A 22,851-nucleotide genomic window follows, 5' to 3' on the forward strand; every position below is an offset into this window, starting at 1 on the left:
AAATGCTCATTTAGTACCTCAGTCTCTTTGCGCAAATCTTCTTTTGGATCTGTAAAGGCCACATCTTTTTGTTTTTGACTATTTGGAAACAAGTGAAGCCATATAAGTGATCCATATATGACAATGTTACTTTTTTGGCACAGTGGGCAAAATGTTACCTTTTTTTGATAAGTGCAGGAAGCATCAAAATTGGTGGAGTGATTTTCGTAACAAGGTTGAATGAGTTTCTCATTCTTTCTTATCAAACTCACGGCTTTAATTACCACTTGAGCCCTTGGGGTTCTATTTCCATCCCATCTTACCATGCACAGTTCATGGAGGAACTCACTGCTTAGCAGGGGTCCTCCATAAGACAGAATCCTTGGGGCTGAGCATCTGCAGGAGATCTGTCAGCAGGCACTTATTCTGGTCGAGACAAAAAGGTGCAGGGCTGGATGAACACAGCAGGCCAAGCAGCATCATAGGAGCAGAGAGGCTGACGTTTCGGGCCTAGACCCTTCATCAGAAAAGGGGGAGGGGAAGGGGGTTTTGAAATAAATAGGGAGAGAGTGGGAGGCGGATAGAAGAGGGATAGAGGAGAGGATAGGTGGAGAAGAAACAAACAGGTCGAAGAGGCGGGGATGGGGCCAGGAAAGGTGAGTGTAGGTAGGGAGTTAGGAAGGGGATAGGTCAGTCCAGGGAGGACGGACAGGTCAAGGGGGCGGGATGAGGTTGGTCGGTAGGAGATGGAGGTGCGGCTTGAGGTGGGAGGAGGGGATAGGTGGGAGGAAGAACAGGTTAGGGAGGCAGGGACGAGTTGGACTGGTTTTGGGATGCGGTGGGGGGAGGGGAGATTTTGAAACTTGTGAAATCCACATTGATACCATTGGGCTGCAGGGTTCCCAAGCGGAATATGAGTTGCTGTTCCTGCAACCTTCGGGTGGCATCGTTGTGGCACTGCAGGAGGCCCAGGATGGACATGTCGTCTGAGGAATGGGAGGGGGAGTTGAAATGGTTGGCGACTGGGAGGTGCAGTTGTTTGTTGCGAACCGAGCGTAGGTGTTCTGCAAAGCGGTCCCCGAGTCTCCGCTTGGTTTCCCCGATGTAGAGGAAGCCACACCGGGTACAGCGGATGCAGTATACCACATTGGCAGATGTGCAGGTGAACATCTGCTTGATGTGGAAAGTCTTCTTGGGGCCTGGGATGGGGGTGAGGGAGGAGGTATGGGGGCAGGTGTAGCACTTCCTGCGGTTGCAGGGAAAAGTGCCGGGTGTGGTGGAGCTGGAGGGGAGTGTGGAGCGGACAAGGGAGTCACGGAGAGAGTTGTCCCTCCGGAAAGCAGATAAAGGTGGGGAGGGAAAGATGTCTTTGGTGGTGGGGTCGGATTGCAGATGGCGGAAGTGTCGGAGGATGATGCGTTGGATCCGGAGGTTGGTGGGGTGGTACGTGAGGACGAGGGGGATTCTTTTTTGGTTTTTATTGCGTGGACGGGGTGTGAGGGATGAGGTGCGGGAGATGAAGGATGGAGTGGGTGATAAGTTGTTGGTGCATACTGTGTCAGGAAGTTTTAGCAAAAATAAACCTTCCTAGAGTTTGATTGGTAAAGATATTGTTTGATCTGTTTCTAAGCCATAAAGAAAAGTTTGCAAGTTCCTGTTCCAAAATTGTCAGAGACTCGGGAGCAGTTCACTTACCTACCTCTGTGTCAGGCACAGAGGTTTGACTTGAGAAAGAGTGTAGAAAAATTATCTTAAAAAGGGTCTGTGGTAATGGGAGCTACAATGAACTTGTGCGAATGTCTGATTTATAATTTATTTTCTGTTGTATCTACATTGTTGGTGCACATCTGTAAGCATGGATGACTGAAGTGATTTTTAAATAAAACCTGCACATTCTGGGCCATTCTCAAGAAATTGCTCCTTTTCTATGTTTCAGTTACTATTTTGGCCGTCGGGCAACTGTTGTAATTGCTGAGCCTGAAATGCTGAAACAGATTCTGGTAAAGGACTTCAGCAACTTTGTCAACAGAATGGTAAGTGGTTTTGAATCCATCTACATCCATATTGTAAACTGACAGGTTGTTTGTGTTTGTAGTATTGTTCAGAATTTAAAACCTGCTTTGGATAGGAGATTGTGATTCATTCCTGTACGTGCATTGGGCAGGTAATATCAGAAAGCTCTCTCTGGGGCATGTTTAATAAGTTGGAATATAGCATCACCACTGGGCAGCTTGTCACTGTATTCGTGGTGCAAGCTGACTGCAGTTCTTGTTTAATTAGCTGAGTAAGTGTAGCTGTAGCACTGTTTACTTGATAGCCTAGAGGATGCAGATCTAACTGAAATTAAATGATTTCTTTCACAGCTTGTAAAGCACTTGAATGTTCCCAAATGTATTTACCATGGCTTCTTTGTCTTTTTGAATTGATCTGCAGAATGAATTTTAGAAAGGGATGCAAATGGTCTTTGCTCATTGCACAAAACAGGGTGCAAGAATATTTGATTTCTTTCTCAATCTTTTCCATTGATTTCCAATTTCAGATGTCTTCACCATTTTTCGCTGTTGCCAATGACAGGTTTCACCGCCAAAATTCCAAAGGGGAACTTTCAATTGAAGAACATGAGCTTAGATTAAGATGGACTAGTCATTTCAATAAATTATGTACCACAGGAATTTTATTGTTACGTAGGGATGCAGGGCTCTGACAGGATTCTTTCTGAGGAAAGTCTGAATCATACCCAATATGATTTCATCCAGACATTGCCATCATAGCGAATGGGCACTGCAAGGCATGATTATTATAAGGGAAATCAAAGGCCACAAAAGGAATTTAACTTGCGGTCACTGGTTTTAAAGCCAGAAAATGGGGAAAATTAGAAGCCTAACCAGACACATCTAATGGCAAGTTAGGGGACTACTGAGGCTGCAGAAGAGGTTGGAGATTCACTATTTAACACCGCAATAAAGGCAGGAAGAATTCATTAAGCTGCAGACAGTTGAACTCATCCAGGAAAAGAACTGTATAGCAACAGAAATTTTTAGTAGCACCACAGACAGCATGAATCACCTGTGGAAATCCATTAAAGGCATGGGATTTGTCTTATGGAGCTGTGAAGCACAGTAGCAGTTATGAGAATAGGAATTATCTTAAGAACTGCAGGCAGTAGGACTCAGGTATTACAGCCTTTAAGGAAATGAGACAATTATGTCAAAGCCAAAGTTAGTAGGATTCTTGTTAAAAGGCGGAGATTGCCCACAATATGCACAAAAGGCAAGATCTATTTGTTTTACGCTCAGAAGGCGTGAGACCTTAGAGGATCAGCCCAGACCCCTGGATGACTGGTCCAGTGACATATCACTATGATTCCCAAGCTTCCTGTCACTCATGCACATAAATGAACTGTGGAAGAAATAAGGACAAAGACAAGGAATCAGCTCTTCCTGCTTTGGATCTTTGTGTAAAGTTAAAGTCTAGATGCGAAATTAATCATTTTGACCCTTGCACCCTATTTCTCTGGGACCCCTAATTCTCCCAGTCTTGCCTTCAATTGCAATGTCCATGTTGCTTGTACTTTTGCATCTACAGCCCAAAAGGTACATTATTCTGAACCTTCACCTTGATTAAGAATGTCCTACGAGTTTCTCGCTGCCTCCAAAATATGTCTACTTCCAGAACATTTGGCACCGTGACGTGCCACAATATAGGTATTTCAGTGGTTTAACTCTTCACCATGATTTTTCCATCTAGCAATAGCTTGCAAAACACCATGTTCCTGAGATATTGAAACAGGTGCAGTTTGAGTCTGCTCCGCCATTCAATATGGTCATGGCTGATCATCCAACTCAGGACCATATTCCTGTTTTCTCTCCACATCCTTTGTTTCCTTTAGCCCTGAGAACTATATCTAACTCCTTCTTAAAGACATCCAACTTTTTGGCCTCAGCTACTCTCTGTGACAGCTGATGACTGCCTGAAGGAAGAAACTTTTCCTCATCTCAATCCTAAATGGCTGACCCCGTATCCTTAGACTGCGACCCCTTGTGTCGGATTCCCCAGTCATAGGGATCATCCTTCATGCATTTACCCTGCCTGGTCCTATTAGAATTTTACTAGTTTCTCTGAGATCCTTCTCATTCTCCTAACTGATCCAGTCTGTCTTCATATGTCAGTCCTGCCATTCCAGGAATCAGTCTGGTAAACCTTCCTTGCACTCCCTCCATAGCTACTACAACCTCTGTCAGATAAGGAGACCAAAACTGCAGACAATACTAAGGCGCAATACAATTGCAGTAAGATGTCCTTACTCCTGTATTCAAATCCTCTCACAATGAAGGTCAACATACCCTTGTCCTTCTTCACTGCCTGCTGCATATACATACTTATAAAAAGCCAATGTAATGTAACCATGAAGCTGTTAGATTGTTGTAAAAAATCAAACTTGTTCGCTGATTTTTTTTTTTGGGAAAGGAGTGTCTTTACTTGGTTTGGTCTTTATGATTCTAACCCCACACCAGAGTGGATGACTCCTAACTTCTTTCTGATGTGGGTGAATGAGAACTACAGTTGGACCAGTACACAACTCAACATTTCAAGAAGGGCTAGTCATGCTTTCTCAGGTTGTTGACACACCTATGCCCGAAGAACATGTATAATATGTATAATAATTTTAAAACCCCGTCCTGTTACTATTAGCTTTGTGGTAAAATTTAACTTAACCTCTTTGGTAGATTCATTTGAACAGACATAGAATATATGTTTCTTCAGGCTTTTAAGGTCAGATAGATTTTGGAACAGAGAGGAAACTGATCTGAAAGTCAACTCCCTTCCAAATGGAATGTGTTAGGGAGCTTTTACTGAAATTCCAATCATTTATTAGCCAATATTCTCTGCACTCTAAACCATCAACTTCTGAATTGTAAGTAAACACAATCTGCAATACCGCAATTATGCACTGTCACACTCTCTCTTGTGTGCAGTGCACCTTGAATTAAATAAAGACTGTACGTGGCTAGCATTGGTTTCAAGTGCTGTCCAAACATTCATTTCCAGTGAAGCAGGAGTATTGAAGTGAGTTAGTGGGCAGTACCCTCACTCCTGTAATCTGGTTTTGAGTACAAGTGTACACGCGCAAATACCACATGAATCAGGATGACACTCGGGTATAAGGCCCACCCTAGTTAAGCAGCCAGTCAACACTGATTTCTTGGGGCTGGGCAACTGACAGCTTTGGAATTAAACCCTACCAGGAGCTCACACTTTCAAGAGAGATGCAAATTGTAAAAATAAGTAGTTTACAAGCAATGCTGTATTTTTGCTGCTGCTTTTAAAAATGGCTCCAATAATCCTGAGACACTTAGTTGACAATAAATTATTCTGTTTTTTCAGAAAGTATCTCTTATCAGCCAGCCACTGAGTGACAGCCTTTTGTTCCTACAAGATGGAGATTGGAAAAATGTCCGCAGTATCTTGACACCAACTTTCAGCAGTGCAAAGATGAAAGAGGTAAGACCCAGTCAGTGCTTTAGAAATGAAAGTCTTTCCATTAACACATTTATTTTTAGAAATCCATCATTAACTCATCCTACTTCAATTTTTTTCCCAGTTTTTGTTTTTGGTCTGAAGTTGGGTGATCATTAAGATGACATGTTAATGCAAGAAATTTGAATGTTTCTCTTTTCAGGGAGTATGGTAGCATTGTGACAATGCAACCTGATGACATGGACTAATAGAACCTAGAACATAGAACAGTACAGCACAGGAGGTTGTGTCGAACATGATGCTAAATTAAACTAGTCCCTTCTGACTGTTCTTGGTCCATATTCCTCCATTCCTTGCATATTCATGTGCTTCTCTAAAAGGTCATTAAACGCCTCTAACGTATCTGCCGCCATCACCACCCCTGGCAGCACTTTACAGACTGCTCCCATTCTCTGTGTTAAAAAACTTGCCCCTTACATCTCCTTTGAACTTTCCCCCTCTCACCTTAAAAGCATGCACCCTAGTATTGGACATTTCTTTTCTGGGAAAAAAAGTTCTGAGCATCAACGCTATCCATGCGTCTCATAATTTTTCGACTTCTATCAAGTCTCCCCTGAACCTCTGCCATGCCAAAGAAAACAACCAAAGTTTTTCTAGCCTTTCCTTATAGCTCATACCCTCTAATCCAGGCAGCATCCTGGTAAACCTCTTTTTCACCATCTCCAAAGCCTCCATGTCCTTCCTGTAATATTACATGTGGCAACCAGAATTGAATGCAATACTCTTAAGTGTGGCCGAACTAAAGACATGTAAACCTGCAACATGACGTCCTGACTCTTGTATTCAATTTCCCGACTAATAAAGTCATGTATGCTATATGCCTTCTTTACCACCCTGTCTACTTGCGTGGCCACTTTCAGGGAGCTGTGGACTTGAACCCTAAAATCCCTCTGCACATCAGTGCTGTTCAGGGTCCTGCCATTAACTGTATACTTTTCCTTAACATTTGATCTCCCAAAGTGCAGCATTTTACACATACCCAGATTAAACTCCATCTGCCATTTCTCCGTCCATATCTGCAACTGATCTGTCTCCTGCTGTATGCTTTGACAACCTTCTACACTATCCACAACTTCCCTGATCTAGTTCAGAGAATCTTGCTGAATCCTGTCTTGGTAGTTTGAAAATTTTAATTCACTCAAAAAGAAATCAGGAAATAGAAAACTGCTATCAGTAATTGTCACCGTCAAACTGTTGGATTAATAATATTAACAATAAGATTTATTAACATTGTCACAAGTGTGATCCCTCACTGGTTGTAAACAAAAAATTTATATAAGTACAAATGTAGTTTTCTTTTACTTTCCAAATGTTTCAATTTAACAGCTCTGTTTTATGGCTTAATAAAATAAAACATGTTCGTTTATAGCACAACTATTACTGAAAGTTACTTAAATAAAATGCGTTAAATTTATTAGCTAAAATATGGATGTGAAAAGGAAGTGAGGATAAAAGTTAAAAGTCCTGGCTTGCTTGATGATTCTCTTTCTGAAATGTAGGGGATTGTAACTTGAAACCATAGTCAGTAAATGTGATTGTTTCTGTTCTTGAGTGGTTGGAGTTTTCTTCCCCACAGTCACTCTGCACATATAAGAGGACATAGGATAGTGCAGAGGCTCCTTTGTTTCACATTTGTAGCATTGTGACCTGTGGCTCATGGTAACCCCTAGTTCAGTACAACAGTCTTCTTGCTGCTTGTTTTGTCTCACTCACTCACCCTGTTGAGAAGCAGTTGCTGTTTCGAGATGTTCAGATGGTCTTCTTCTAAATGTGTCCTCAGCCAGCTTGTAATGCAATCAAACAAAATATCTAAGAATGTTAACCTTGCTGAATTATTATTCCACAAAACAAAGTAAATTATGCTGGAATTCTTTGTGATCTCCCTCCTGCCTCCGGACTATTATCAGAAGCTTTGAATTTTCACACCTTGAAGGGACGGTCCTGGAATCTTTGACATATTTAAAAATATTTTGCAATTGGCTCATAAGATAGCTTAGTCTAATTGTCTGCAGTTGAATCCACGAGAGAATTCATGTAGCGTTTGGGAGCCATTTTGTATGACTCCTTAAAATTCAGTTTTAAAAACAAAGTAACTTGCTATACAAAATATATAATAGAACATATTTTAAGGAAGGAAACCTATTGATTTTATCCAAATTGGCTTTTACGTGACTTGAATCCGACAGCAACATGGTTAAATCTTAATACCCAAAGTAAGCCATAGTTAATAGGGGATATATAATAATTGATGGTCTTGTCAGGAACACACAGATCTTAACAATGAATTAAACAAATCAGTGTCTGCATCAAATGCTTCTACGTCTGGTAGAGCACAGTTAGTTTGCAGAGCAAAGGTTCATTTAAATCCCAACAACCTCAGTCTCAGAAGTCCATCCCTTTTTCAGTTTGGAGAGAGATTACTAATTACTGCTTTGAACACACTGTTGTCTTCCTAAACAATCTTAAAAGTACATTGAAACATAACTGAATTAGATTGCAAACAAATAATGCCAATATTGTTTCAAGGCTACATACAAAGTTCAGCAATTGCTGCTGTTTAGGCATCCACTTTGCATACTTCAAAATATTACAGACGTCATTGAGTTGAGTAGCCAGTTAATATAATAGTGTGACAAGACAGCGCTGGTAACTTCGTCAGTTGGGAAGGTGTGATGGCTAATCTTCCAACTTCTTGCATGCTCTCAAATTTACCAAATTAACCTTCGCCCATAACAAAGCCATATCGAAATTTAAGGCGGACCTATTAGCTAATCACATGGTGTTCAGATGGTTCTCCACTACATGGCTATCCTAATCTATCTTTTATCACAATCAAACAAAATGACTGCAAATGTAAACATTGATGAATTTATTCTTCCAAAAAACAAGGTCGGTTATGCTGGAATTTCTTGTGATGCCCTTCCTGTCTTTTGAATACTACAAAAGCCTTGCATCTTCACACCATGAGGCTTTGATCACAATAAAGTGGAAGTTACCCTGCCAAGATGGAAAGATGCTAAAGGTGTAAGTGGCATAACCACAAATCTATCTGTTGAAAGTATTTTTGAAGCAATTTGTAACAATGACAGTGAAGTAATTATTTGTCAGTTCATTTGAATAAATAAATAATTTTTGTTTCCAGGCTTAGGTGCATATTGCTCCCTTCAGGCATATAAATCTGTAAGTAGCATGGAGGAACTATACCTTTCCTTCTGTGTAGTACCTGAACTACTACATCGAAATCGATGAATAATCTGAATTTACAGCAAAAAAATGGTTTATTTTAGCAAAAACACACAGACTGTACTGACAAGGCTCTGTACATTGGATCAAATTAAGCAAAGGATATTTGCTTAGAACTTGCCTCCAAACCAAAGTAGTGTATGTCCTCCAAAATAGTTTTGCTGTTTTGTTTTGACTGGTTTATTTTCAGGCTATTTTTAAGTTCAGGATAAAGAGTTCAATTTGCAGGCACCGTGGTCCTTACAATCTAAAAAGTAGGGAGGAGCCACTTACCACTTCCATTTTTGTATGAATCACAGGGGTGGGAGGGAGGATAGTCATGAAAACTCATTGCCACTTAAGGAATAAACCATCATACATAACCAGAAAATCTCAGGTTCCACTCCAGTTTGGGCCTGGTTAGTTAGTACCACCCTGGACACCATAATGGTAACAGTGGCTTGAAATATGACTCCTCTTGATTGTTATCTATTGACTCTTGCTGCATAGGTATGGTTGATGGTTGAGGGCAGATAGTCCAGATGTTCTCCATTATTAACTAGACCACAAACTTGAGGTCGGAGTTGAAGAATTACAACTTTGATGGATACTGGAGGGTTTTTAACACTTGGAAAACCATGCCCCGGCAAAATATTTGATTATCTGGTTTTTCTGATAGCTGTTATTTTTCACACTACCATCGACCAGATTATTTTGAACTTTGAAGGAAAGGGGAAGTCTTAGATTTCTTTAGTATTTTTAGGATCGCAGGACATCTAAAGCACTTCGCAAGGAATTGTGTACTTTTGAAGAGTAGTCATTGTTGTAAATAGGGAAAGACAGCAGCCTATTTTCACACAGCAATGTGTCAAAAACAACATTGAGATGGTAACAGGATAATCTGATTTCTGTCAGTTGAGAGATTAATTTTCTCTAGGCTATTGGGACAATTTCCCTACACTTGTTCAAAAATAGTATAACACTCCTTCTCCACCCTGAAACAAGCAGAAATTGCTGGCAAAACTCAGCAGATCTGGCAACATTAGTGAAGAGAAAGCAGAGTTAATGTTTTGAGTCCGGTGACTCTTCATCAGAACTGATAGCAGCTAGGAAAAAGGTGGTATTTATGCTGAAAATGAAGTGGGGCGTGGGGAGGTTAAGGGGAAAGCGAGAGGGGAAGGGCTAGGTAGAGTTGGAGCCCAGAGAGAGAGAGAGTCTTGAAAGGGGTAGGTAAATGAGGGGATACTTTGGATTGTGCTGGCTTATCAACTCAAACTCTTAAGAGTTAAGAGAACCTCAATCAGAAAACCCAGATATCGAAATTCTGAAGAGAAAAGGACAATACTGGGAGAGGACAGTTACCTGGATTTCTCAAAAAACATGCATTTTTTCAAACTGGTGTTTAATATACTAAGCCTATCATTTATAGTAACAGCATATTTCACACTTGCTGTTCAGCCAGATGCCTTACAACATAGCTTTTCACAGCATGACTGCGCTTACTTTATTATTCACTGAACTCGCCTCGTTGTATTTCACTGATCCTAGAGTAATTTTTTTTTTCAAACTGTCATTTGATAAATATCTGCCTTTGCATGCAACTGCAGTGAAGGTTACTGATTTCATTTACATGTCTTGGCAGCAGTGATAGGACAATGGAGCTATCATCTTTTTTGTCATAATGTGGGGAAAAGAAATTCCATGTCAAAATCTGCCTGCCATTTAATGCTCGCCAGCTATAAAAGAGATGAAGGACACAGGAGTCGTTATGAGAAGCAACATTTCTCAGTCCCGTGTCAGAGGAGATTAATATTTTTATATAGATGCCGTTCATTTTAAAATCCCTTGGAAGAAAAATATAGTGAGACTCGTCATATTAGCCAAGCAGACTGTGCTTATGTCAGGGCTTCAGCATCAAGGCAGCCAGCAGTCTCCTGGCAACCAAATAGAACTAGCTGGTCAGTTATTCGTTTACAGCCTGCCATTCCCAGACTGCATTTAGAAAAATGCTGTGTGCAAGCCAGCTTGTGAGTCTGGGAAAGAAATTTTCCCAGCTTCTTGCAAGTGTCCAAGACAGTCCAGATAAATAAAAGGTGTTTATTACTTGGGAACGTGATGCTGGCAATAACTCCAACTGTAGGCCTCACTTGCTATGAAAGTAGTTTTTTACTTTCAATACAATAACAGGTAAATAACTTATCATCAATTTGCATAATGTACCAGAGCTAAGCAAAATGAGGTCTTGCCTTTTTTTGTTGTTTCAGAGCAACACAAGGTTTGAGGTGTTCGAAGAGCAGTCCTTAAGCATCCTATTGACTGCCTGGCTTCTGAATCCCACAGGCACTGCTCTTGACCCAGTGTGACATAATCAAGTGGTTAATTTCCTACAGCCATTTATACTTGAATTCACAGTTGGGTAAGAGTAGTGCTTTTCTGCGTGTTACTTAAATTTGATGTTTTATATCATGCTTCCAAATAAGTGGTCTGGGTGGTCTGTTGAATATGTATGTTTGGATCCCTGTGCCCTTTACTACATATTTCCCCAACTACCTTTGGACCATTGGCCAGTAATGTCTTTGCCACCAGAACATGAACAGAAGTTCCTGCTCAATTACCCCTCTTGGAGAATGTCAACAATGGAAGAGGATTGACTGTGTGAACAAGAGCAGGTAGTATTTAAAGTTTCCTGCATAGTATTTCTGTCATGATCAAAAACGGCAAGAAACAATAAATTCATCTTATTGCTGTTAGTGAAATATTATTAGTGTGGCATTAGCCTAGCTGACAATGGACACTGACCTCCAAAATTGCTTTTATGTTATACTGCTAATTTAACGTGGTGCTGCAAAGTACTTCACACAGGTGACCAGATAGCAAGCATCATAGGGCAAGAGCCAGAGCTGCTGGCCAAAGTCATGATGAGTGAAAGAAGTTTTGAGAAGGTGTTTGACAGATTGGAGAGAGATGTAAAGTGCAGCGGGTTTAGAATGAGTATTCCAGCGGATGAGAATAACATGGCTGAAAGCAGCACAGTCAAAGGTTACACAGCAGAAGGAGAATGCAAAGGATATCAAAGAGCATGAGGGATCAAGGAGGTTGTGGAGCTGGGAGAGGAAAGGTGAGGCTGTCAAGCTTATTGAAATAATTATTGATGAGCTCAAGGTTTTTGAAGTAAATTCATTGGAGGATGAGGAATTCATTTAATGAAGAATAGTAGTAACAGTCTGTAAGACCATATGAGCTAGAATATGGAACAGCTGAATTTGGACAAGTTCACCTTTGAAAGGCAAAACCTAAGAAGTGAGCAAGGAGGCCAAAGCTTGGAGCTGTCAAGGAACTTGCATTTGGAAACAAAAGGCAGATATAAATCTAGAGGTGGAGGTATGTAATCTTGATAGTGGCTTGTTTTGAAGGTAAGGTTTGCAACTTAGCTTAGAATTGAACAAGTTCTGAGAGCTGTGTATTATTAGGCACAGACTGACTGAGCTATCAGATAAAGGACATGATTGAGACATGACTGGTGTGGAGTTTATTTTTAGTGAGAACAACAATATTTGGGAAGAACACTTCAGTACGGTTAAATAAATTACCACCCTGTTGCTTCAATAGATGATTTAAATGTCTTCATGTAGTGTTAATTGAATGAAATATATTAAATAATTTATGCAGTTGATACTCCAGTGTATCTGACAGTACATAGACATGCTTGAATTAATGTGATATGTGGGTATAATGATTAACTCTAGTGTCACTCAGAGATTGTTGCGTATCTTGAAAGCAGGATTTCAATCCACAAACAAATTCCCACTGCCGAAGATCATTTCGGTGGTTAAGACAAGAGGCCTGAGCAAACTAAAGCATGTACAAAACTGCTATCAGTCAATATTCTAACTCTCCTTAACTTCTTGTCACCCTATCCTCACTGCTCCATGTTGGCTCTTAATCCAGCAGTGCTACAGTTTAAAAACTTTCATCCACCATTTTCAAATCCGTTCATGGCCATGCCTTTCCCTGTTACTATAATCTCTGACAGTCTTTTTGAATTTTTGCATTCGTCCTGTCAGCCGCAAGGAAGCAGCTTTGGAGGTGAGTGTGGAGGGAATTTTAGAAATGATCACTTTGGGATAGCTGCTCAATGTGTTTCCACCTCTGAGCCGTCTTGCCAGAAGCAGCTGAGACTGGCATCAGCTACAGGCTTGTCAGTGGAGGATAGACAATCAGCAGCCATTTTATACCTGCTTAGGGGCAAATAGCTGATACTGCGAAGTTTTTATTGGTAGAGGATGGACTCCTCTTTGAGACTGAAGTCCACTAGATGTCTGGAGGTGACTTTTGGGTGGCAGGCTGGGAGACCTTCCTCCCTTGCTCCTAGGAGTTGTCATGGGTGTCATGGAAGGCTATTGCTACAGCCACAGGGCGCACTGTGAAGATGGGAGGGAGTTCCAGACTTTAAGTGATGCAGATTTCAGGGATTCCTTTTTGCCCATCTCCTTCTGTTTCTCTGCAGTCTGCCCAAAACTTCAGGTGCTCCCATTGGTCCCCCCGCTGTCACAGCTTGCTCCTTATTGTCAATTGAGCTGCCCATGGTAAGATCACACAAGTGGGCAATCTCAAAAGCCACCACATTCAGGTCCTAGCAATGGAAATGAAAAGCTAACACAGTAAGATTCAGCTCCAATTGCCCTATTAACAGTTGTATTTTGATCTACCAGGCCAACAGTTCTTGAATTCCTATCCTAAATAGCTTCATATCTCTACCACTCTCTCAACATTTTAAGATGGACACAAAACCCATATTTTTGACCAAGCTTTAGGTCACCTGTTCTAACATCTACTTACATGGCTTGGTAGCAGGATTTGTTTGTTAATGCTTTTGTTACTTTGTCACATTAACTGTGCTACAGAATGTAAAATGTCAGTTTGAAAATATCCTCTGAATGGTTGATGCATTGCAAATTTTCCATGCCGCCTAAATTAAGATTTAACAAAAAATTATGAGCATGATTGGCTGGAATTTAAACACAAGATCCCTCCCTGAACAAAGAGCAGGTGGACTGTATTCAATTTTCCCAAGCTAGCAACAACATCAAGATGATAAACTGCAAGATTCTTGATGTCGACTGCAAGGTATTTGTGCCAGAAAAATGTCTAAAAATTGGATTAAACTGACGTATGCAAATATTTCATCCCATTGTTAATCTGTGAATTGGAATAAATTGGAAACAACTGAATCCTGACTGAAAGAAGGTCCAACAATGGTTTTCACATGAACTCTGATGATATCCAGCTCTCATTTCACCACAACTCTTCAATTATTGCTAAATTATCCAATATCCAGTACTGGATGAACAGAGCTTTCATCCAGTTAAACATTGGGAAGACTGAACTTGCTGTTTTCAGTCCTCACTACAGAATCCGTCCATCATTTTAGTTATAGTCTGAGATTAAGCCAATCTGTTTGTATCTTGGGTGTCACATTTGATCCTTCTGAACTCGTCCCATGCTATCACTAAAACTGCCCGTAACTTGGCCTGAATGCATCTTTATCTCATCCTTTTCGGCAGCTGCAGTCCTCATTTATGCTTTGTTCTCTTTAAGATCAATGATTTGAAACATTCATGGTTATTTTACCCTCTATAAGTCATCCAAAACTCAGCTGCCTTTGACTTAACTCACAGCTAGTGCTACTCCCCTATTACCTCTGTGCTGGGTGGCTCAAATTGCTTCCTGGTCATTGACTCAAAATTCAAATCACTCCATGGCCTTGCCTGTTCCTATTTCTGTACAAATCACTCCAGATCCACAGTGGAATACTGAGAGCCTGAATAGAGTGGACATGGAGAAGATATTTCCACTTGTAGAGAGACTAGGACCTGAAGGTCCAGCCTCAGACTACAGGACAACCCTGTATAGAGGTTCAGCCATGATCATATGAATGGTGGAGCAGGCTTGAAGGACCGAGAAACCTACTTCTGCTCCTAGTTTCTATGATTCTAAGACATGTTAAAACGTACCTCTTTGAACAAGTGTTTGGACATCCACTATTGTATTTCCCTATGTGGTTCAGTGTCATAGTTTATTTTGTAATGCTCAAGTGAAGTACCTTGGGATGTTCCATCGTGTTACATTCTTAATAAATACAAATTGTAACTGTGTGAGTGATGAGAACCACTGGGATTCAATTTCAAGTGAAAGAAATGTCAAGGGATTACTTGGTATTCACTGAATTTTGGTAAATTCAATAAATACAGCAACTGAAGTGCTCAAGCTTTATTTATGAAAGACAAGTTGACTTTTCACCTCTAACAGACTATTTCCAGGTAGCTGTCAGTGCTGTCAGGTCATTCCTAGTGTTACTGATAGAATTTTCCCCAGAGTGGAGTGCAATGGTGGCAGTCACTAAGGAATAAAAAGAGTATAGTTGACCACGAGTTAACTAATAGTACAGTACAGGAGATCATTTAGCCATTGATCCCTAAATCCTGACTGTTGCCACATAATTCTACAGTTGTTTGCCCCTTCAATTATTCGTTCAGATTCCTGTTCAATATGTAGTAGAAAGAACATTGGAATCTTGACCATCATGACCCATTTTCACAGGCTACAACCAAAAATGTATGTTGCCATAGCAAATGGGACTCCTTTTGTGCTGGTTGACTCAGTTGGATCAGAGTGAAGCATATGGTTTGATCCTCGTTCTGGTTGAGGTAAATTTGGGACCTGCCACTTTGCTCTAACTCTGGTAGAGGTTGTGATAAAGGAGGTTGGGCCTACATTTGGGCAGAGATCCCAAGAAGATGGGAATGGCACTATGCCTCAGTGGTTAGCATTGCTGCCTCACAGCTCCAGGGACCTGGGATTGATTCCAGTCTTGGGTGACAGTCTATGTGGAGTTTGCATGTTCTCCCCATGTCTGTGTGGGTTTCCACTGGGTGCTGCGGTTTCCTCTCACAGTCCAAAGATGTGTAGGTTAGGTGGATTAGCCATGGGAAATGCGGGGTTTTGGGGGAGTTGGCGGGGGTGGTCTGAGTGGCATGCTCTTTGGAGGCTCAGTATGGTTTCGATGGACCTCCTTTGTCACTGTAGGGACTCTGTGATTCTAAGAAGAAAAACGATTTATTCAATTTCCTTTTGAATGTTACTGTTGAATTTGTTTTCCCATCTTGTCAGACAGTACCCCAAATCCTGACCATTCATGACTTAGAAAATGGTGTTGTCTCATTGTCAGTTCTCGTCCTTTTGTTAATCACCTTAAAATAATCTCTCTGCTTATTTGCCCCTCAGCAACTGCAGATATTTTATAATGAAAAAAAAATGGGTAGTCTTTTTGTGTGCTATGAATAAATTTTGAAATCCAAAATGGGGATTGTGGTGACTGCTCACACTGTAGTTGGAACTCATTTCAGGAGCTATATGATAAGAGTGTGAGCATGTGTGTAGTGATGACTTCTGGAAGAAGCTGATTATGATTTCAGTGGGAGTGTAATGTTGTTTTGTCATTAATGCCACATTTTGATGCTCAGAGTTCCAGCTTCAGCCATCTCTTAATCACAGACTTTGGAACTCATGTTCAGCTTTGGAAAGTATTGAATATTTTAATTTTTGCTAGAACCATCTGGTGTTAACCAAACAGGAAAACCTTTGCAGCCCAACTTCCTCTCACCTCACCATGCTACCCAAGAGCATCACGGATCACTTTCAGATTATTGTTAATCAATTTCAAGTTATTGATTAATTGTTTTGCTTTGATTTGCATAACTCTTTGGTGTTTTCCTTTAACATTGTTGAAATCTAGAAGGAATCGTGTTACAGATGCTGAAGGAATTGGTGCTGATTTTAATGATTCTACATAGTACACCCGTATTGGGAAGTAAAGGATCTATTAAGCAACACCCTTGGTTTGTTCTCTAATTTGTCAACATGACTTTATTCAATGGTTTTAAATTGTTTGGCTGTATATATCAAAATAATATTGTACTTTTTGAAGAAAGAGTCGACCCCACACAACCACTGTGTGTGAGGAGAATGCATCAGGAACTTGAATGAGTCACAGTGTTTTCCATCCATCTCCATATCCCCATATAAACACCAGACCTAGCTTTGTTTGAGTTGTTATTACTCACTGGGGTGGTACACTGGAAATCAAACCCCCCTATTCCCAGAGTGATCACAAATGTGAAAAGGTTTAATCTTTTAAAAGTTGCCAGTTTACTAGCTGACAAACCCAGGTTGAATAAAACAGTCTACAGGCTTCTGTACTTGATGAGAAAACAACTGTTTAACTGATGCCTGAAGAAAATCATGAATTGTTAACAAATCCCTCTCAATAACTAAAATCTACACCTCTATACAAAGAGACAGGCAACATGCATATATAGCAGGTGAGGCAGAAACAAAAAGTCATAGAAACAAAGTTCTGATACCTATCCAGATTACAAGCATTAATGAGTTGTTTTCCTTTAGTTCCCTTCCAGCTCTTTGATAAGGGTGTGGATTTTGGACAAACTAATTCTCAATTTTGCATTCATTGGTTGAGGATTCACCCTTCCAGTGTCTCTGAATTTGCAGAGAGAGAGTGGCTAGCTGCTCCAGATGTTTTATGTTCTTTCTCCAGCCTCAGAGGGGAGGGAGGGAGAGAAATTTTTTTCCGTCACAAGCTTAATGATTGTCCAAACAGAATATTATGCAAATAGTAAACTGTAGTCACTTGCTCAGGAACCAATCAAGAAGTTGTTACTATGCTGAGTACTCCTGAATATTTAGCTGCTTCTTGTTGAAAACCCAATCAAAAGTATGTCCCTGCCCCTGGATACACACCCACAGCGCTAAGGTGTCAAATGTCCTCCTCATTGCTTAAATTAAACAACATCGTAAATCCAAGAGTTTTGCTAAGTTTTCTTTTAAAACTGCAACTACAGTCCCTTCATTTAAAACCGTATCTTCTCCTACTTTAAGTCCACAGTCAAGGAACAAAAAGCATCTTGATTCAACCAAGTTTCCACTAAAAATTACAATCTCAATTCTCTTCATCACAGTGAACAAAATAAATGTGAGATAGTGCTGCATTTGCAAATAAGCACTAAGTATCTGTGCAAAGATATGAGAAAGTTAAATTGGAAGTTGATGATTTCTGTTTACATGTATGCATACAGGACCATAAATCCCTCTATATCTCAACCTCAAATAGTACAGTAGTATCCATTTCCTATTTTCCTCCTGTATGTACTTGGAATTTTACATGATTAGAATCACAATGAAAAACAGAAGAACCCAAAAATAAACATAGCTTTGGTATCGTTCTTCAGAATTAACTCACGAATGGGAAAATGAGAAAGTTTGGGAAGCTTCCATTACTGTTGAAGATTCATTCTTTCCCATACCTCCCAAAATGACAAGCTTCCGTGTTCCCCTCAGTTTTTGTTTCCTCCTATGATCTTTAGACTTTTTTAAAGCCTGAAATTAATGCCACCCAACCAGTATTCCCTGATTCATCTCACCTTCCCTTTAGTTTTCCCCGTTGTTGTCCTGTGCAATGGAACTCGAATCACCGTTTGGACTTCACAAGAAGAAAATACCAAAATGAAACATTTAGATTATCTATAAGAAGGTGCCAGGAATATTATGCAATTGCTGAACGACTTGGATTACACGATTATAGAAATAATAATGGAACATATTCAGTCCCAGTTTAAATTAATTAGTTAAAGTACCACCAGCCAAGTGCCTTGAGAGCTGTGTGTGTTAGGCAAGATCTATAATACAGTGTGTTTGGGAAGTGAAAAAAATTATTCAAGTCTGCTTCTTTAGCTGCATCATCATACTGATTGGCAACAATCACATTGTTATTGGCCATATCATTCCACAAAGAACCAACTTCTGTGCTATAATTCAATTCTATTAATTGAATGAATCGATGACAATCTCCATTTTGATGTCATCCCCAACCTCTCTAACCTAGGATTGCTACATTTGAGTTTGTACGCTCTTTCCCTTGGTAAACGCCTTTTCTCATCCATCATCAAGTAATACATTGTTTCTCATGCTATCCTTGGTGGGCTTGTATCGAGAGAAATCAGTTGGTTGAACAAGGCTGGTTAGATCACTGGAATCACTGCAGAATCACTCAGAATCTGTGATTTAACATCAGTAACATCATTGACAAGGTGTGATCTGAACATGTCCTTAATGAGACTTCTTTTTATGTAATCCTCCTTGTTAGAAAAACCCAGCTTCCTCAGCCATATTTACCTTCATTCCTCTCTCCTCTACAATGAACCTGGACGATGACTGCTTTTGGGAATTGCTGCTTTTCAAAAGGTTTCTCTCAAACCTCAATCACTGGCTTGACCTTTGTCCCATTGGACATACGACAGCGCAACAGTAAATTTGTGCTTTTTCAAGGTCAGGTGTCTTTGTGCACACTGCTTTTCTCCAGTTTTGTTCACTGCTTAGCTGACCAGGATGTCATATTTATTTGAGTCTCATCCATGTTCCCAAAGTTGGCTGATCTGTACCCATTATAAACCACTGAAATGCAATAAGACAGTCATCATGTTCTGTTGGGAGTTGCTGTCAGGGTCTTCTGTCATAGTAATTGTTTCTCTTCATAAACTTGGTAACTATCCAGGTGGCGTTGAAATCTGCAATGCTTAATTTTCTTGCTTGCTCCAGGGTGGAGATTCAGAGAGACCTTTAGAAAATGAGAATCTGTTCTGCTGATTTTCTTTGATGTGTTTTGCAGTTTCATCTTCCAACTGTTCTAATTCTGCGCATTTATGCTTAGGCATGTACCTTGTGGCACAGAGAGCTTCCTCTAACCTCGAGTGTTCTCTCCGTTCTTGATTCTGCACAATTATCAATCTCAGTGTTTTTACATTTGAGCTGGACTGTGTGCAATTTCTTCTTGAGACCATGTTTCTGTAGTAGAGGACAAGAATGGTGGGATTGCAGCTTACATCAGTGAGATGGTAGCCTTGACATCAAATGACACAAAGGATGGAATTTTTCCATTATTTGGTTCAGGGTCAATTTTGAGGACTTTCATAGAGGGTTTTTCTCCCTGAGCCCAACCCACTTTCCTCATGCAGTTATATGCTGTTCACTTTGTTAAGCACTGCTGTTGCCCAAATGTGCAGTGAAAGTGCTTGCCAGTGCTGGATTCTGCTATCTTTAATACTGTGGGTGTCATACTTAAATGGCAGCTGAGCACCATTTCAAACACTGCCAGCCTGGTCTGATGTAGCCACATGGGTTAGTGTGATGCCCATGGTCTGGAGGAATGTGCAGCAGTGTCACAAGAAGGTTAATACCTTTAACACTATGCAAGGTAAGTGCCACCATCTTCTCTCTGCCAGTTCACTCTCATTCTAAATCTGCCATTGCACACACCCGGCACCAAGGTTCATGGTCTACCACTGTCATTACTATGTACAGCTTCATCACTCAATGTCTTTCACTCACCCCATCCTCCAAATCACTGACCTTGCTGGCCTTTGCACTTCTTACTAACTCACTTGGAACACCTCACCACCTTTCCTGACTGACGATGGAGCAGCCTCCTGACTGATCATAGTCCCATTGCTCACCTTTGACTTTCAGACAGGGCCATTTGGTTGAAGTTGCACATCTTTGGACTGTGGGAGGAAAGCAGAGCACCCAGATGAAACCCATGGAGACAAATGCAAACTCCACACAGGCAGCCGTCCGAGGCTGGAATTGAATCCGGTTGGCTGGCGCTGTGAGGTGACAGTGCTAACCACAGAGCCACCATACCGCCATAGTTTAAATAAGCATGTTGAACTATAACCTGGTGTCATGTTACATCTGACTTTAGTATAAGTTAGACAGTCTGGGATGTGCCTTGATGATGTGTTGAGGGGGGTGCTTTGCTGTTGCTTACATCTGTGGTCCACAGGTAGTGCCAGCCTATGAATGGAGACTTGAAATGTTTGAGAGTACTGGTCAAGACAGATGTCTTGAGCAGACACCAGTGAGTTGTAGCTGCGTCTTTGTCACTCTGACTCTCAAGTCCGGAATTGCAGCCATCCAGTTTCTCTCTGGTGCCTGGGAAAGTGGCAACCTTCATACAAATGAGGTGAGATTAGCTAATAATGTATCAGTGTATGAAATAGCCTCCTTGCTGCTCACTAGTGAAAGTCTCATCTAGCCGTTGAAATCTTGTGCAGAAATTTGCACTTTTTTCTCTGTGTTGAGAATCTTGTTTCTTCGTTCTTGCTGCATTTTCCCAAATGTTTCACCATTGTTCATGTCGTTTCAGGGTTGGGAAAATTGTACCGGAGGAACTGAACAGCTGCCGCCAATAGTGCACTATTCTATAATTTTATCAAGAGTAGGTTTGCATTGGAGTGAGTTTGACTTTAGTGGAACATCGATAGTAACTGCAAAGAGTTTGGACTTTTTGACAAAAGTCATGGGTTGACTTTCATACAAGATTCAGAGTGACTTAAACACATAGTTACATTTGAAAGTAACACCGCATGAACAACTCAGGTGCAACACAGGATTGGGACTTGGAAATTACCCAGGCACTGGGCTTACCATTTCTGACTTGAAAACTAAGTCCTTTCACTTCTGTACCCGCTTTGATATTGTATCATTTTGTTCCTAATTCTTCCCAGAAAAATTAATCATTTTACACTTTGATCTGTCGTGACCTCCTGAATTCTGTTACTATTTTCCTGTCTGATTGCAACATTTCCAAGATTGGATGGGCTGCTGTTTGGATGGTCAATGTGGACATGATGGGCTGAATGGTTCTACACTATAGGGATTCTATGATTCTAAATATCATGCCACTTTAAAAATCTGCTCTTTATAACAACCAGTTAACAATTTATATTTATTCATATAGCTCCTTTAAATTAAAAAAATGAGTATGTAAAGCAAAAGTAGACACTCAGCCACAAGGCATTATTAGGATAATGACCAAAAGCTTGGTCATAAAGTAAGGTTTTAAGGACTACCTTAAAGGAAGAAAGGAAGACAATGAGTTTGAAAGGTTTAATGAGGGAATTCCAAACCTCATGACCACGGCAGACTCAGTCACCAGGATTGGAGCAGTTAAAATCAGGGATGCTCAAGAGGCTGAATTTAGATTAGCAAAGTATCTTGGAGCGTGATTCGGTTGGAGGAGATTACAGAGATAGAGAGGACTGATGTCTTGAAGGGGTTTGATAGCAAGAATGGGGCTTTAAAAATCAAGATATTGCTTGACTGGACCCAATTTAAGTTAGCAAACAGGAGGGTAATAGCAGTATGGGATGAACTTGGACATGACTGACTCCAAATCATTCATGTAAAAAGGACAGTTCTGTGTGCAGTTCTGACTTATTAAAGAAAAGATGTAATTGCGCTAGAGAAGGAGATTAACAGATTGGTGGAGGGACTGGAAGAAATGCAGCTATGGAGAAAACTAGCATTCTCCTACTTGGAATAGGGGATGTTAAAGGGAAATGTGATTGACATGTAAAAAATTGTGAAGGGCCTTGGGAAGGGCCCCTTCACCTTAGCAGAGTTAGTGACTCACAGGCACAGATTGGAAGAAAGATTCGACCAGTGGTGAGAACAAACGTTTTCACCCAGAGGGTGTTAGAGATCCGGAGCTCGCTCACTGCCTGAAAGGTAGAGAGACAGAAATCTTCAATTCATTAAATAATGCTGGAAAGTGGAATTAGGTTTGGTCATTTGGATTCTGGCCAGTGCAGACACAAGGGGTCAAGTGGCCTCTTTTTGTGCCATAAACATTCTATAATTCAACAATTCTCTATCCTTTCTCAGATAAAATGTTGTTAAATGCCTTCCAGCACTAATTTGAAATAATATGGGATATGAGCAGCAGCAGCAGCTTCCTGGATTTGTGGAAGTGGCGGAAGGTCACAGAAGGGACACCAGCATGGAAAGGAAGGTACTTTCTAGCTAGGGGTTACAAAGTTTGAGCTGCCTCCAGGTATCAGGGCAACTGTGCTCACCCAGTGACAAGTCACCATGAGCCTTAGTTTCTGTGCCTCTGGTTTATTCAGAGGCTTTCTGAAGATATGGCGTCTCCAATCAGCCAGACATCATTGTATCAAGGACGTGTCCCATGTCCTCCTC

General features: G+C 40.7%; 1 protein-coding gene across 1 annotated transcript in view; it reads left to right on the forward strand.

The window, feature by feature from the left end:
* The window catches only part of LOC125485367 (thromboxane-A synthase-like), a 35,567-nt gene that overhangs the window by 1,276 nt on the left and 11,440 nt on the right, over positions 1 to 22,851 (forward strand). Inside the window, exons 2-3 of the mRNA XM_048607808.1 lie at positions 1,916 to 2,012; positions 5,365 to 5,481. Coding sequence (XP_048463765.1) covers positions 1,916 to 2,012; positions 5,365 to 5,481 — 214 coding nt within the window. The remainder of the gene's footprint in view (positions 1 to 1,915; positions 2,013 to 5,364; positions 5,482 to 22,851) is intronic.

This window comes from Rhincodon typus, chromosome 18, assembly GCF_021869965.1.
Source record: "Rhincodon typus isolate 14 chromosome 18, sRhiTyp1.1, whole genome shotgun sequence".
Taxonomy (NCBI): Eukaryota; Metazoa; Chordata; class Chondrichthyes; order Orectolobiformes; family Rhincodontidae; genus Rhincodon; species Rhincodon typus.